The sequence below is a fragment of the Myotis lucifugus genome, unplaced genomic scaffold, assembly GCF_000147115.1.
Source record: "Myotis lucifugus unplaced genomic scaffold, Myoluc2.0 scaffold_1168, whole genome shotgun sequence".
Classification (NCBI taxonomy): Eukaryota; Metazoa; Chordata; class Mammalia; order Chiroptera; family Vespertilionidae; genus Myotis; species Myotis lucifugus.
In genome coordinates, this window is record NW_005872216.1 from 56,300 (window position 1) to 70,463 (window position 14,164).

Consider the following 14,164-nt stretch of genomic DNA (forward strand, 5'->3'; position numbering starts at 1 on the left):
GGCCCCGGACGCCTGCGCGGGGTCGGACCCGGAGCCGGCACTTGCCTCCCCACTAGCCCGCCCCACTGCTCCGCCTCCCCCAGCGCTGACCTCGGCGCGGGACCCCGGACCCCGACAGGCCGAGGCGGAGGAGCCGAGGAAGGACGGCGGACCGCGTCCCGGACGCGGGGGGAGGGACGGCCGGGGACCCGGAAAGGAGGCTGCGCGGCTCCCAGCAGCTCTGTGGGTCTGAGTCCTGGGCTTGTCCTGCCCGCCGCCCCCTCCGGGAAGGCTTCCTGGGTCGCCCTGCGCGCGGTCGGTGACTCAGAGCAGGAGCCTCTCCGTGTGGAGGGGAAGGGGCTTCTCTCCCAACAGAGTCACCTCCTCCCCAAGTCGCCAGGCACCTGGTGACCGCCCTCCTCTCAGTCTCACAGCTGGAGGCCTGTTGGAGGGGACCCGGCTGCAGAAACCCCCGCCTCCCTCCCTCCCTTTCTGCCCTGTCCCCGTGGGAACCCGCCCCGGGCCCTCAGCAAGGCCACCAGCTCTGGCTCCCGGGGGAGCCCCCTCTTTCTGAGAGAGAGGGAGAGGCTCCCTCCTGCTGAGCACAGTTTTCAATGAGAAAAGGAGCCGCACTGATCAACTGTCCTGATCACAGAGGGAGAGGCCATGGCCGCACACACAGCCCAGAACGCGCAGGATCCTGCGAAATGGGTGCCTGTGGGGTCAGTGCCCTGAGGCTCACACTCAGGGAGAATGCATTTCAATTATGGGGACAACACACACATTATAGAGAAAACAAACAACACCCCCACCCCCCACCCACCTTTAAAGCCTTGAGGTTGGGCTCTGGGAGGGGTGGCCTTTGGGGTAAACATGCCCTTTGCTGCCCCCTGTTGGCGCCCGAAGGTGTGGCTGCAGGAGCCGCCTCCCTCCCGCTGGGGGCGCTCTGCACAGGGAACTCGCCACAGGCCCGCGACTCAGGTGAAGCTTTAAAGGCCCAGGAGCTCCGGGCGGACGCTTCCCACTCAGCTCCCGGGGCTCCTCACACTAAGGTGCCCCGCAGGCGGGGAGCTGCAGGAGGCAGATGGGGGAGGGGGTCAGAGGCCCCACCTCCATGGGGATCACGGCAACGAGACCCCAGCTCCCCCTCCTCCCCCCTCAGACTGGGGCCTAGGCACTGTGGGGGGAGGGGTGGCGCCCCACCATCTGACCCCCCACCCGGGTCCACGGCTGACAGTCTGATGATCAGAGAGCCTGGGGGACGGTCCCCTGACACAGAGGCTGCTGCCCTCGCCCAGGACGCTCAGAGACTAGAGCGCCGCCCTCCGGCCACAGAGTCCTGGGCGCTGGTCCTGGGCAAGGGCCTTGCTGGGTGCAGACTCCTCCCCGCTGGGGGAGAAGCAACCAGGGGTGCGGACCAGAACCCCAAAGGGAAGAGGAGCCTCTTGCGCTGCCCGCAGCCAGAGCTGGGGACCCGGAGCCGCTTTCACCCCGCAGAGAAGGCCGCACTTCCCTCCACGGATGGACCCCGCGGGTCGGGGCCCAGGAGGAGCCGCCCCAGCACCAGGCCCGGCTCCTGGGCCGCTGGTCCTGCTCTGGGGCCTGAAGGGGGACAGCGCCACCCCCGCTGCTGTGCTCAGGGCTCAGCAGGTCTGAGGTCCGCCCTCTCCTGGGACCGTCCTCAGGGCAAGGCCTTTGCGGGGGAAGTTGGGCTGGGCCCCGGGTGCCACGGATGGGAACCCGGCCCGCGGGCATCCACACACGGAGCCTGAACTGCGGGCTGAGCAGACGGGCCCCTCTGCTCCGGGAAAGCCGGGGGGCGGGGGATGAGCTGCTGGAGACCCGCACAGGCACAGCCCGGAGCAGCGCAGCCCTGCGGGGAGTGGGTGGGGAGGCGTGTCCTGGGGGCGGACGCACCCCGACAGGGAGGAGCTGTGGGCCTGGAGCCACAGGTGTCCGCGCCCTGGGCCGCCCGCGGCAGCTGGAGAGGAGGCTCAGGAGACCCAGCCACGCGTCCCACCTGCAGCCTGAGCTGCTACAGACCGTGGGCGGCTGCAGGCGAGTTCCAGCCGGCCACGAGGAACCTCCAGACCTGTGAGCGGGGTTTGGGGGCGCTGGGGCGCGTGGGGCCTCGAGGCTGCGTGGGGGCCTGAGGGCAGCAGCGGGGCAGTGGAGGCCCCAGCAGAGGGCGCCCGGACCACAGGCTGCTTCTGTGGCCTCCGGGCCTGAAGACTCGGGGAACCCGTGTGCGCCCCGCTGCAGCTCAGGGCCCAGGAGCCGCCTGTGGCTGCGACCAGTTCCCTCCGCGGGGTGGCCCGCAGGCTGGACCCGCCCGGCTCGCGTCCTGCCCGCGCTTGGGGGGCGGGTCCCAGGCCTCGCACTCGCAGTGCAGGGGCTGCTCCCGGAGGGGGCGGGGGAGGGGACAGAGAGCAGAAGCGCCGAGAATAAACCCGGGGCACAGCCCACAACCCCGGGTCCCAGCAGCAACAGCACCGATGGTGGCAGAGCTCGCGCAGCAGGAGGCAGCCGCCCCCACAGGGCTCAGAGAGTCCCCGATGTCCTGGTTGCCGACATCAAACTGAGGCCACCTGCGGGTCCCCCCAGGCCCTGGCCCCTGGGCGTCGCTATTCGCAGGAGAACCTGTGGAGGAGGCGGGGCCAATAGCCCGGTAACAGGGGCCCACCTGCCCGTGTGTCCTCTGAACCGCACCGGGCGCTTCCGGGCCTGAGGCTGAGGCTGTCCCTCCGGTGAGAGCACGAGCTGCTGTGTTCCCAGGGCAGAGGCGCTGCTGCAGGTGCTGTGACCAGGGGCGGCCTCTGGGGACATAACTGTGACTGTGTCACTGTGAACAATCACCAGGTCCCACAGGAGAACCCGTGCCAGGAAAGGCGCTGACAGCTGAGCCCACCTGGGTCCGCAGCTGCTTCCCTCCCCCCAGTTGGGAGAATAGAGATGTTCCCTCCTTTTGCATCTTAGAGCAGAACGCAACACACCATGCAGGTCTTCAGAGCATTCCTCTCTGACCCGGTCAGGGAAGGCTAAGGAAACCCAGCACATAACTCATTGTCATCATCTCCGATGTTCGGAAGAGCTTTTAAGAAAAGTGTGGGTGGTGACACAGCCATGAACACCATTGTCTACAAGGTGACTATGAACCGCACTTTGGGGGGGAGAGGTGAAGGCCAGTGTTGGGATGGGTGCGGGGAGGGGAGGGGAGGGCAGCAGGACCCGTCACAGAAAGAGACTTGTGCTGGGGAGAGAAGGGCCCACAGCATGACCCTCCCCTACCAGCAAGGGGACCAGTGCTGGGAGGAGTCCGTGGGGAGAAGGGTGGCCATTGCTGTTCTAGATTGACAAGGGGTTCATGTCTCTGTCGGTGGGAACTTTAAAAATAAAAACATCACTTAAGGGTCAGGCTGCGCTGGCATTTCTCAGGGGAAATGGTCTCTCAGAGCCAGGCAGGGAGCTGGCGCCTGTGGCAAAGGCTGCTGAGTAGACGCAATGGCGCCTGTCACTCAACAGCTGGAAGCGAAGACGGCTTCTCTCCAAGGCTGTCAGGGGGCACGGATGTCAGAGCTGGATCTCATTTGTTTTAGGAAAACTTGGCGTTTCTCAAAGGAAAAAGCAGCCCCACTTCAAGTTGCTCGTTAATTCTGTCACAACTGGTATATGTCAGTCATTTGTCAATCTCTTCATACTGTAGTATCTTCTCCTTATTGAATGACCCATACAGCATCTGAATTACAAGGTTATTTGTACTTGTCTTAATACCTTGAGTGCAATAAGAACTGCTTTAAAAATCCTTCAATATGTATATTGTTAGGAAATGTGATTATTTTCTTAGGATAAATTTTTTAGAGAGACATTTATGTGCATAATGTGAGCACATTTATTCTTGTGTCTAAATACATTTGCATTGGTTTCAGAGAAAAAGAGAGGGAGAGACAGAAACATCAGTGATGATAACCATTCATGTGCCTCCTGCATGTCCCACACTGGGGATGGCGGCGGCCACCAGGGCATCTGCCCTGACCTTGCATCATACTTTCACCTCCTGCTTCATAGGATGATGCTCAACCAGCTGAGCACACCAGCCCGGGGAATGTGAGCACCTTGAATGGCTGAGACATTTTGCAAAAGCTTCCTTAGAAATGGTGTACCACGCTTACATTCCTCCCGTCTTTACAACAGTGTGTTTCCCTTCCCTCTGGCCGATACTCTCTTCCTTTCCTTTCATCTTTCCCAAACCGATGGATTTTAATTTTATTCCTATTTCTCTTATTCCACATTCTCATTATTGTTTACATGTGTTCATTACAAACATAGTTGTTTAACATTTGCATTTCTTCTTTTCCACATGTTTTCCTCATGTGCGTTACCTGTGGATTGGGTGGTGGATGCTTTTCGATACTGGATTTCAGAGAGAAGGAAAAGCAGCCCCCACAGGAACTGGTCTGACACACGAGGCCTCAGTGCTGTCGGGAGCTGGCCAGGAGCTCACAGCTGGGCCGGGTTCCTCTCCTGTTGGACACAAGTCACCTCTCAGAGCATCACCCTCAGACCCGGCCGCCCTGAGGCCATGACAAGGGAGACAGAGCAACACCCACTCCCTGCGTCTAAACACAGACACACACAGGGCCCCACACAGCTCACAGAGGATCACACAGCTCCCTGCGCTGGCTCCTGGCAGCGAGGCTGCTTCTCTCCAGCAGCACCTCCACCCTCGCTGCAGGCGGCCTTGTCCCTAGATGGTCACTGAGTTGCCCACCCATAGAGCTGCCCCTCCTGACACCCCCCATCTAGAGGAGCCCGCTCCCCAGATCTTCGCCGAGGTCGCCCATCCAGAGCCTATACCCTAGATGTGTCCTCTCTACTGCCTTCCCACGAGGATGCCCCATGGTACCCGTGGGATGCGTTCTCCCTCCAGTAATGATGACTAACCGACATCGCCTGCCCACAGGGAGCCTCCTGGGCTTTGGCTGAGGAACACTGGTCCACCGACCCTTTCCCTGTCAACATCTTTGTGTGACTTTGCGTTTGATTCTGGCCCTGTGTTTGTATCTCTCGACTGTGAGGTTGACATAGAAAAGTTCTGTTTTCCTTCATGGCTTTTCATCTTTGGGTCTTGGTTTGAGAAATTCTTATTCCATAACAGTAAACACTTCACATATATTTTCATTGAGGGCAGAGGGGTCCAAGGGAGCATGGAGACAGAGTTGGTAGAATTTGGGATGAAACATGGGGAGGAGCAATAGGTAAGGAATTCCAAAGTGGAACCTGAAGTTGACATTCTCTGCTTTACTAGTACAACCTTTAAGCATGTGAGGGTCTACAGGTGCCTGCTATCTGTTGTGCTCAATATATATTTTCTGTTGTGATAAGTAGAAACTTATGTGCCTGCTCATGTTCACAAGGTTAACAAAACCAACAATAAGGGTTCCACAAGACTAAACACAACGATGGCTGCAGTGAGGAGCATTTTTGAACACTTACAACCTTAAGTACATTTCAGTTAATGCCTGCACGCACTCGTTGTTAAATGAACATTAATTATACTTTCCTGGGCAGTCTGTGATTTGAGGATGTATCTAAGCCCCTCATACACAACTGAAGACTATGATACATGAAGACCCATGACTTTCATATGAAGACAACTGCAGCATCCATCCATCTATGAGGCCCACTATGCCCTGTGGGGGCAGAGACTGGAAACTAACAGCATTTAGCCGGGCGCTGCCTCATGTGGCAGCTCCACGACCCCCATGGCAGCTGAATTAAAGGTCCATGAAGTGAAAAGTCCCCCTGCTCGGCACAGGAGCCACGTGTCAAGGGCTCACTGGCCACAGCAGCTGGTGGCTGTCATGTGGGAGAAACCGACGCAGAGCGAGTCCTCGCTCACAGAATGTCCTGCTGGACAGACTGCTCTGCATGTTGTCTGGGCCTCAAGTGAGAGCACTCAGCTCATTTGCATAAAAGGGCCAAGATGGCTTCTCCTACAGACCAAACCACATCAGGTTCCCGTCTGGTAAGTGAGAACATACTCAGCTGGGGTACAGAAACCACAGTACGTTTTCTGTGGGACTGGTGTTTTCAACCACAAACTGTTCTGAGTTCTGAAGGGGAAACACCTGTCCCTCCACCTTCCTCCCAGGCTGAGGACACTTTCTGGCATAGAATATCCAGGGTGAGCTCTCTTCTAGAAGGTCCCAGGGGCAATGCTGTGAGCTCAGTTTCGGGTGCAGAGATTGAGCCTTGCGGACAGGGATTCTGGGAAGAGAAGAGGAGGCCAAGTCAGGGGTAGGGTGGGAAACACCCCTTGGTTTATCCAGAACCACTTTTCTCAAAGTGTGGTCTGTGGAACCCTGAAGTATCTAAGAGCCTTTCCCGGGATTTGGGGGGTCAACACATTTTGCGGGAGATGGAGGACATTCTTGCCTTTTCACTCTGCTGACATGGACGCTGAGGCAAAGATGAGAGAATCATTGTTCTGCTGCCGCCTGCACACCCCACACTGGGAATTGAACCCACAATCCAGGCATGTACCCTTGACCAGAATCAAACCTGAGACCCTTCAGTCTGCAGGCTGACTATCTACTGAGCCACACTGGCCAGGGCCCAGTTTAGCTTTTAAATCACACGGTTGAAGGAGGTGAAATTGTTATCTTTACTGAAGCCTCATCCTTCCATCCACATTTTAAAACATCATAGCCTCTGGTGAAGATGCCCCAAAGGTGAACGCGGAGCCTGCATCCGCCCACAACCACAAAACAATGACCACCACCCTCCCAACAACCAGCATTCAGAGCCACCTGGAATCCGCCCAACAGGATCCTACAGCAGCCACAGACTCAGCCACAGAGAGCAGACTGCTGGCTGCTGGAGGGCAGGGGAGGGACTGGGCACAGCAGGTGAAGGAGGAGGAAACACAACATGGTCCTTACAGTGTGGTCATGGGAAGGAAAAGGACAGCACAGGGAACACAGTCAATCACATCGTACCAACTACATGTGAGGTCACATGGTACTAGATGTATGGCAGCGATCACTGTATAAGTTATATGAATGTCTAACCACAGGGTTGTACACCTAAACTAATACAATATTGTACATCAACTATATTTAAAAAATTAAAAATATTTTTAAAAAGAAGATATATGTATCTTGCATTCATTACATAAATGCATTAAATTCTTAGCTGTGTATAATAAAAAAGGATTAAAAAAACCTTATATGATGACCTGGGAAGTACACTAAAAACCCTTCCACCACATTCGCAAGTATCATGTACCAGGGAGATCATGTGTGTGAGCTGAGCTAGCCTCTTTCACATGGGATCCCATGTTTACTTAAAAAAAAAAAATAGAGCCCTACCTGGGTTGTCTCCATGGTTGGAGCATAGGTCTGCAGACTGTAGGGTCTGGGGTTTGATTCAGGTCAAGGGAACATGCCCGGGATGTGGTCTCAATTCCCTGTAGGAGGTGTGCAGGAGGCAGCGGATCCATGATTCTCTCACGTCATTGATGTTTCTCTCTCTCTCTTTCTTTCTATTTGAAATCAACAAAAATATATCTTAAAAAATAATAGTTGGAACCTGTTTGATTCCGTGAGTGGTCAGTATGATAGATGTAGCCACATACATAAGGTTATCTGGGCGCCTGCCTATGTGTGAGGCCGCACAGAGATTGTGACACCAAAACCTTGGAAAGTCCCTGAACAGCACAGTGTGACGGGCGCCCCGCGCACGAGGAGGGGTAGGACCGAGTCCCAGGGCCCAGGCCTGCGCTCAGGGCTCCGCAGGGGACAGAGTCTGGGGGCGCAGCTCCATGTGGGGACTCCCGAGTGCCCTGGTTTCACTTCTCCTCTCCCAACCTGTGTCGGCGCCTCTTCCTGGAGACTCGTGACGCGGCCCCCGCTTCTTACTCCCATTGGCTGAGCGGTTTCTAGAGCAGCCAATCCGCCCGCGCCCCGCGGCTCCCGGTTATAACTCCTCCCCGGAAGCGCCCAGAACCAGACTGTCCCCCCGACGCCGAGGATGCGGGTCCTGAGGCCCCCCGCCCTCCTCCTGCTGCTCTCGGGGGCGCTGGTCCTGACCCCCAGCTGGGCCGGTGAGTGCGGGGTCGGAGGGGCGGCGGTGCGGGGAGGAGCCAGGGGACCCGGCAGGGGCGCGGGGCCGGGAAGGCGCGTGTCCAGCCCCGGCCCTGCCCTCCGTCACCCCCCCAGGCCCCCACTCCCTGATGTATTTCTTCACCGCCATGTCCCGGCCCGGCCGCGGGGAGCCCCGGTACCTCCTCGTCGGCTACGTGGACGACACGCAGTTCGTGCGGTTCGACAGCGACGCCCCGAATCCGAGGATGGAGCCGCGGGCGCCGTGGATGCAGCAGCCGTGGGTGGAGCTGGAGAGGCCGGGGTATTGGGACCGGGAGACGCAGAGGGCCAAGGGAGACGCACAGACTTTCCGAATGGAACTGCAGACCACCCTCGACTACTACAACCAGAGCGAGGACGGTGAGCCGCGCTCCAGGCCCCTCACGACCCCCCTCCCCACGAACCCGCTGGTGTGACACCCAGGGTTCCTTTCCGAGTGTCACCACGAGGTGGCGGGACCCGCCCGGCCCCCTCCCGGGAGGAGCCCGCATTGGCTTTGACCCGATTTCACTTTCAGTTTTAGATTCAGTCCCCGCGGGGCGGGCGGGGCGGGGCGAGTGGGTTGGGGCTGACCGCAGCGCGGGCGGGGCTGACCGCGGGGCGGGGTCAGGGTCTCACACCCTCCAGAGGATGGTTGGCTGCCATGTGGGACCTGAGGGGCGCCTGCTCCGCGGGTACATGCAATACGCCTATGATGGTGCCGACTACATCGCCCTGAACGAGGACTTGACCTCCTGGACCACCGTGGACATGGTGGCTCAGATCATCCAGCGCAAATGGGAGGCGGCCGGTGGGGCAGACCATGTGAGGAGCTACCTGGAGGGGGAGTGCATGGAGTGGCTCCAAATTCACCTGGAAAAAGGGAAGGAGACCCTGCAGCGCGCAGGTACCAGGGGCCTTGCGGCCACACCCTCTCCCCGGGGCTGGGGCTGCTACAAGCAGACAGGACAGGGGGTCAGTGTCAGACACCCCTCCTTGGGTCAGGGAGGGAGCCCCAGGGATGTCCAGGTCAGGTACCAGAGGGACCCCCTCCTCTCAGGGACAGTTAGGGGTGCAGGCTCTCCTGGGGTGCAGGGAGACCCCCCTGAAATAGCCCATCAGCGGTTCCCATGGGCCCTGCAGGGGCTCTGGGACCCACCGGAACCTTCTCTCTCAGGCCTTGTGCGCTGCCCACACCCACTGTGTCTGAGGCCTGACCGCAGCTTTTCTGAGTCAAGTGGCCTCGTGCCCTGGGCTGTGTCTCTCTGATTCTAGAACTTTCTAAAGACTAGGAGGACCTTCCAGGTGCCTCTGTCTAAGCTGGTGTGTGGTCTATATGCTCCCTCCCCCACCCCAGGTGGTTGTCCATTCTCAGGATGGTCACATGGGTACTGCTAGAGTGTCCCATGGCGGATGCAAAGTTCCTTCATTTTCTCCCCTCCCCTCAGACCCTCCAAAGGCACACATGACCCACCACCCCGTCTCTGACCATGAGGTTACCCTGAGGTGCTGGGCGCTGGGCTTCTACCCTGCGGACATCAGCCTGACCTGGCAGCGTGACGGGGAGGACCAGACCCAGGACATGGAGCTGGTGGAGACCAGGCCTGCGGGGGACGGGACCTTCCAGAAGTGGGCGGCCGTGGGGGTGCCCCCTGGAGAGGAGCAGAGATACACGTGCCATGTGCAGCACGAGGGGCTGCCTGAGCCCCTGACCCTGAGATGGGGTGAGGAGGGGCCGTGGGCACAGAGCCTCTTCTCAGGACAGCAGGGGCCCTGGGGGACCTCAGTGGGGTCGGGGCTGAGGCCTGGGGTTAGGACCCTCACCTCCCTTCCCTCCTCCTCCCAGAGCCGCCTCCTCACACCTTCATCTTCATCATCATGGGCATCGCTGGGGGCCTGGTTCTGCTGGGAGCTGTGGCTGGAGCTGTGATGTGGGGGAGGAGGCGCTCAGGTGGGCAGGGGTGGGGTCTGAGTGTCTGTCCCACTGGGGGTTCAAGCCCAGGTAGACGTGTGTCCTGTCTCCTTCATGGGAAGCACCATCCCCTCACGTGTGATGGCCAGGGTGGGGTTCTCTGCTCACACTTACTCTGTAGTGAGGCCCGTGGGAAAATGAGGGACCCACTTATCACCTGATGATGCTGGTGGTGGGGACCCCGCTCCCAGCAGCCCCAGGTCAGAGGGCAGGTCTCTGCTGAGCACAGACCTCCAGGATGGCGGTGGGTCCAGTCCCCATACATGCACTTCCCTCCAGTTTCCTGATCTGCCCTGGGTCTATACACAGGGTTCTGGAAACTTCTCAGGGGCCCAGGACTAGGGCTTCCTTTTAGTACTCATGGCCCTGCCTCCTCCCTGGTCTCTCACATGATGTTTTCTTCCCACAGGTGGGAAAGGAGGGAGCTATGCCCAGGCTGCCAGTGAGTATGGAGGGGTGACCCTTGAAACACTGGAACAGTACAGATGGGAGTCCAGGGGGACCTTACCCCCATGGTTTCTCCTTAGTCTCTTGTCCTGGGGCTCTGACCCCGTCCTTGTGTGTCCCCACCAGGCAGTGACAGCGGCCAGGGCTCTGATGTGTCTCTCTCAGCTTCTAAAGGTGAGACCCTGCCATGGGGAGGGGTGGGCAGAGGGAGGACTGGGTAGTGGGGAGTCTGTGGGACACTGTGAGCATGAAGTGAACTCTGAGAATGTCACCAGTTACAGCCACTGACCTGAACCTGTTCATGATGCTTGTCCTCCACAGTGTGAGGCAGCTGCCTTGTGGGGACTGAGTGATGGAAGATGTGTTCACGCTCCCACTTCCTGACTCAAGAACCTCTGATTGGGGCGCTGGCCCCGTCCTCCACCCCACACTTTCCTGTCCAGCAGAGGTGGTGCTGCGCCCTCACTATCCCTGTCTTTATTTCCTCATGCTCTGAGCTGCAACCTCCTGCTCCATATTGAAATGAGGTTTTGGATGTGACCTGGTTTGTTCATTTCTTGCGAAGAAGGGAGCTTGGGACACGGGACCAGCTTTGTGGGCTTAGCGAGGCCGAAGTCGGACCCGTTCCCGAGCACCTTTCACCTGAGAAGGTCAAGGTCCTTTGCAGAGCTTCTCTCACAGGCGTCGAGTGCGTCCTGCAGCACCTTTGTCAGCAATGGCTGTCATCCAGGGAAATCGGTGATGGTTGGTGATGGCGCCTGTAGCAAGACTTGCTGCCTCATTGTTCTTACAAGGACCGGTTCCCAGGGGTGCAGGGACCTCCGGTGCGTGGGAACGAGGGGGCAGACAGGAAAGGCGATGGAGAGCAGGCCGAGTGGGTTTTGGGGTCACAGCTGGGCAGGAGGAGGATGGTCGCTGGAGTTCCCTCTCCTGCCCAGACACTGATGTTCTCCGGATGTGTCTCTCCATTGACAGCCCTGAGGGTTTCGAGAACATCCCAGAAAAATAGCCTCTGCAGGTCAAGCATTTCTGTCCCCATGAGCCCATCGTCCTGGCTGGGAGCGAGAAGGATCTTGGGAAGGATGAGCCCACAGGAGGGAGCAGCCAAGATGCAGCAGGAGCCAGTGAAACCGGAAGAAGGGGAGAGATGCCACAGGACTGGCGCTTTTGGGGACACGGAGTGCTCAGCCAAGACCAAAGATGGAGGGAGGGAGGTTTGGAAATGGCCAAAGGAGCTGCTCTGCAAGCCAGACGCGGGAAGAAGAAATCGGGGTGCCTGTGTGGAGAGCCTGCTGTGAGCAGTTTGGAAGCGCCGTTTATTAATCTTCCTGTATGACTCCGGGCCTTGTTCATTTATCTGTAATTTACCAGAGATGACAAATCAGAAGTCACCTTGCTACCAGTGCTTAGGAGCCAACCATGATTATGAAGGATCCAGCCCACCTGGCCCGGCGGGTCTCCTGCCACCGCTTTCCCAGCCTCCTCTGCGCTCCCACCTGACACACCAGGTGCGGATTCAAGCAATTCCTTCCCTTCCTGCTTCTTTCTAGAAGGAGAAATGGTAGCTTTTGTGAGTGAGGCTGTAACTACTTCATCACTCACCTGCTTGCCTGGCATCTGTCAGTTGCCAGGGACTCTGGGAGCTGCCCCTTCAGGGCTGGACTCCTGAGCAGGTTTCCTGGTCGGGCCTCTGGAGGGGGCATCCAGTTTCCCAACGTGCTCAGCAGAGAGGCCCAGGGCCTGCAGCTGTGGCTGTCACAGTTCTGTGCTTCATGGTAGTTACCGCATAGTCACTGTGTAATGAGCGCCACCTAGTGTGTGTCCCCAAAACATAATATATCTACCCAACTAGATGTAGTATCCTATATAATAAAAGGCTAATTTGCAAATTGACTGAACAGTGGAATGACTGGTTGCTATGATGCACTCTGACCACCAAGGGGCAGACTCTAAATGCAGGAGCTACCCCCTGGTGATCAGTGTGCTCCCACAGGGGGAGCGCCGCTCAGCCAGAATCCTTGAGCTGGGCTCGAGGCTAGCCAGCGCAGTGGCAGTGGTAGGAGAGGCTCCTCGAAGGATGTCCAACTGCCAGCTTAGGCCCGCTCTCGGTCAGACATCCCCCAAGGGCTCCCGGACTGCGCAGGCCAGGCTGTGGTATCACCCCTGAATGCACGAATTTCATGCACCGGGCTTCTAGTTTTTGTATAATTGGATTTCCTAATACTGATATTTGTCATTCCCACAGAAACTGTATTGGTTTTTTTAAAAAAGAAAGTGTATTTGGAAATAACGTCAGATGGAAAATTCAAAAAAAAAAAAAAAGGTGATACCTTGGCCCTGGCTGGATTGGCTCAGTGGACAGAGCATCGGCCTGATGACCAAAGGGACCCTGGTTTGAATCTTGGCAAGGGCACGAACGTCGGTTGCAGGCTTTTCCCCAGCCCTGGCCCTGGTCAGGGCTCCTGCAGAAGGCAACCAATCAATGTGTTTCTCTCACATCGATGTTTCTCTCTGTCTTTCCCTCTCTCTTCCACTCTCTGTAAAAATCAATGGAAAAATATCCTCAGGTGAGGATTAACAACAACAACAAGAACAACAACAACATCATCATCATAATAATAATAATAATAATTACAGCAGAAATAGGGTGGAGAAGAAAGTGTTCCTACATTACAGTTTTGGGTGGTGCTGCCCTCAAGGAGATGGAGAGGGGTTTCCAGGAGGGGATGGGACCCTCAGAGGGAACCAGGGCTCTTGGGGGCTCCTATTCTCCAAATGAAGGACATTTGCAGGACAATATGGAGCCTTCCTGTCACTCTGAAACTTTCTAAACTATAATTTAGCCCTTTATTCACTCTGCTCTTACCCCACTGGTAGTTTTAAAATGTTACTCAGTAAAGAAAAGTCATCACAATAACATGGAAGAGCACTGACTGTGACCCGGGTATTTGAGATTCTAGTAAAACACGTGACTATAAACTTCAAAGCGGGGAGTGGCATGTCATTATGGTACATGCGCGTTGGCTGAGCTTGGGAAGGCTTTCCGTACATAAGTATAAAAATTGTAAATTATCATAGGATCTAAGATTCTAAAAAAAAAGGGTAATTGATTATTCCAGCTGCATACACTGTGAAGCAATATGGGGGTAAAAGTGAATTTTTTTATTTGAGTGTTTTTAAAAGCCAATGAATTCGATTTGCTTACTTAAAAGGAAGATGTTGTCAACCTGTGAGAAGTCTAGAAAGAAGGTTTTTAAAATGGAATTGACTGTCTACCTTACCTGCTAAGGACAGGGGTTAAGTGGAAACTAGACCCCAAATAGAAGGTGCTTTGGGGAGCTCTGAGCCACTTAGAACAAAGACACAGGAAAAGGCAGCGCCTACAGGTGAAAGTCCCAGGAATGGCCAGGCCTTGGTTCCCATGACAGTGAAATTGAGTGTAACAGGCCTTGGGAATAACCTTCAGATGACATGTTTACTGACTCCATGGAGGTGGTTAAACTGTATTTTCAACGTTTTTGAATGTTTCTCTTTCTCTGAAAGAGCTACCCTCTTCCTGTTTTGTGGTATTTCTCCCAAAGCTCAGAGGACATTCTATCCTGCCCTCAGCGGGTCCTGGCGGGAGGGAGGGCAGCTCACTCAC

The 14,164-nt window shown here is 56.7% G+C and overlaps 1 protein-coding gene and 1 pseudogene across 14 annotated transcripts in view; both read left to right on the top strand.

Annotated features, from left to right (window-relative positions):
- Positions 1-12,410, top strand: part of LOC102429481 (saoe class I histocompatibility antigen, A alpha chain-like) — a 65,939-nt gene extending 53,529 nt beyond the window's left edge. For 5 of the 14 annotated variants that reach the window (XM_023748129.1, XM_023748130.1, XM_023748134.1 and 2 more), the window contains exons 7-8: positions 10,648-10,695; positions 10,843-12,410. In XM_023748129.1, coding sequence (XP_023603897.1) covers positions 10,648-10,695; positions 10,843-10,847 — 53 coding nt within the window. In that variant the 3' untranslated portion in view covers positions 10,848-12,410. Of the gene's footprint in view, positions 1-7,968; positions 8,084-8,168; positions 8,484-8,733; positions 9,010-9,550; positions 9,827-9,948; positions 10,054-10,483; positions 10,517-10,647; positions 10,696-10,842 lie in introns of those variants that run through there. The other 9 variants (XM_023748132.1, XM_023748133.1, XR_002827390.1 and 6 more) reach the window with 8 other exon arrangements.
- On the top strand, positions 11,252-12,410 carry LOC102429179 (annotated as a pseudogene).
- Positions 12,411-14,164: the final 1,754 nt, after the last annotated feature.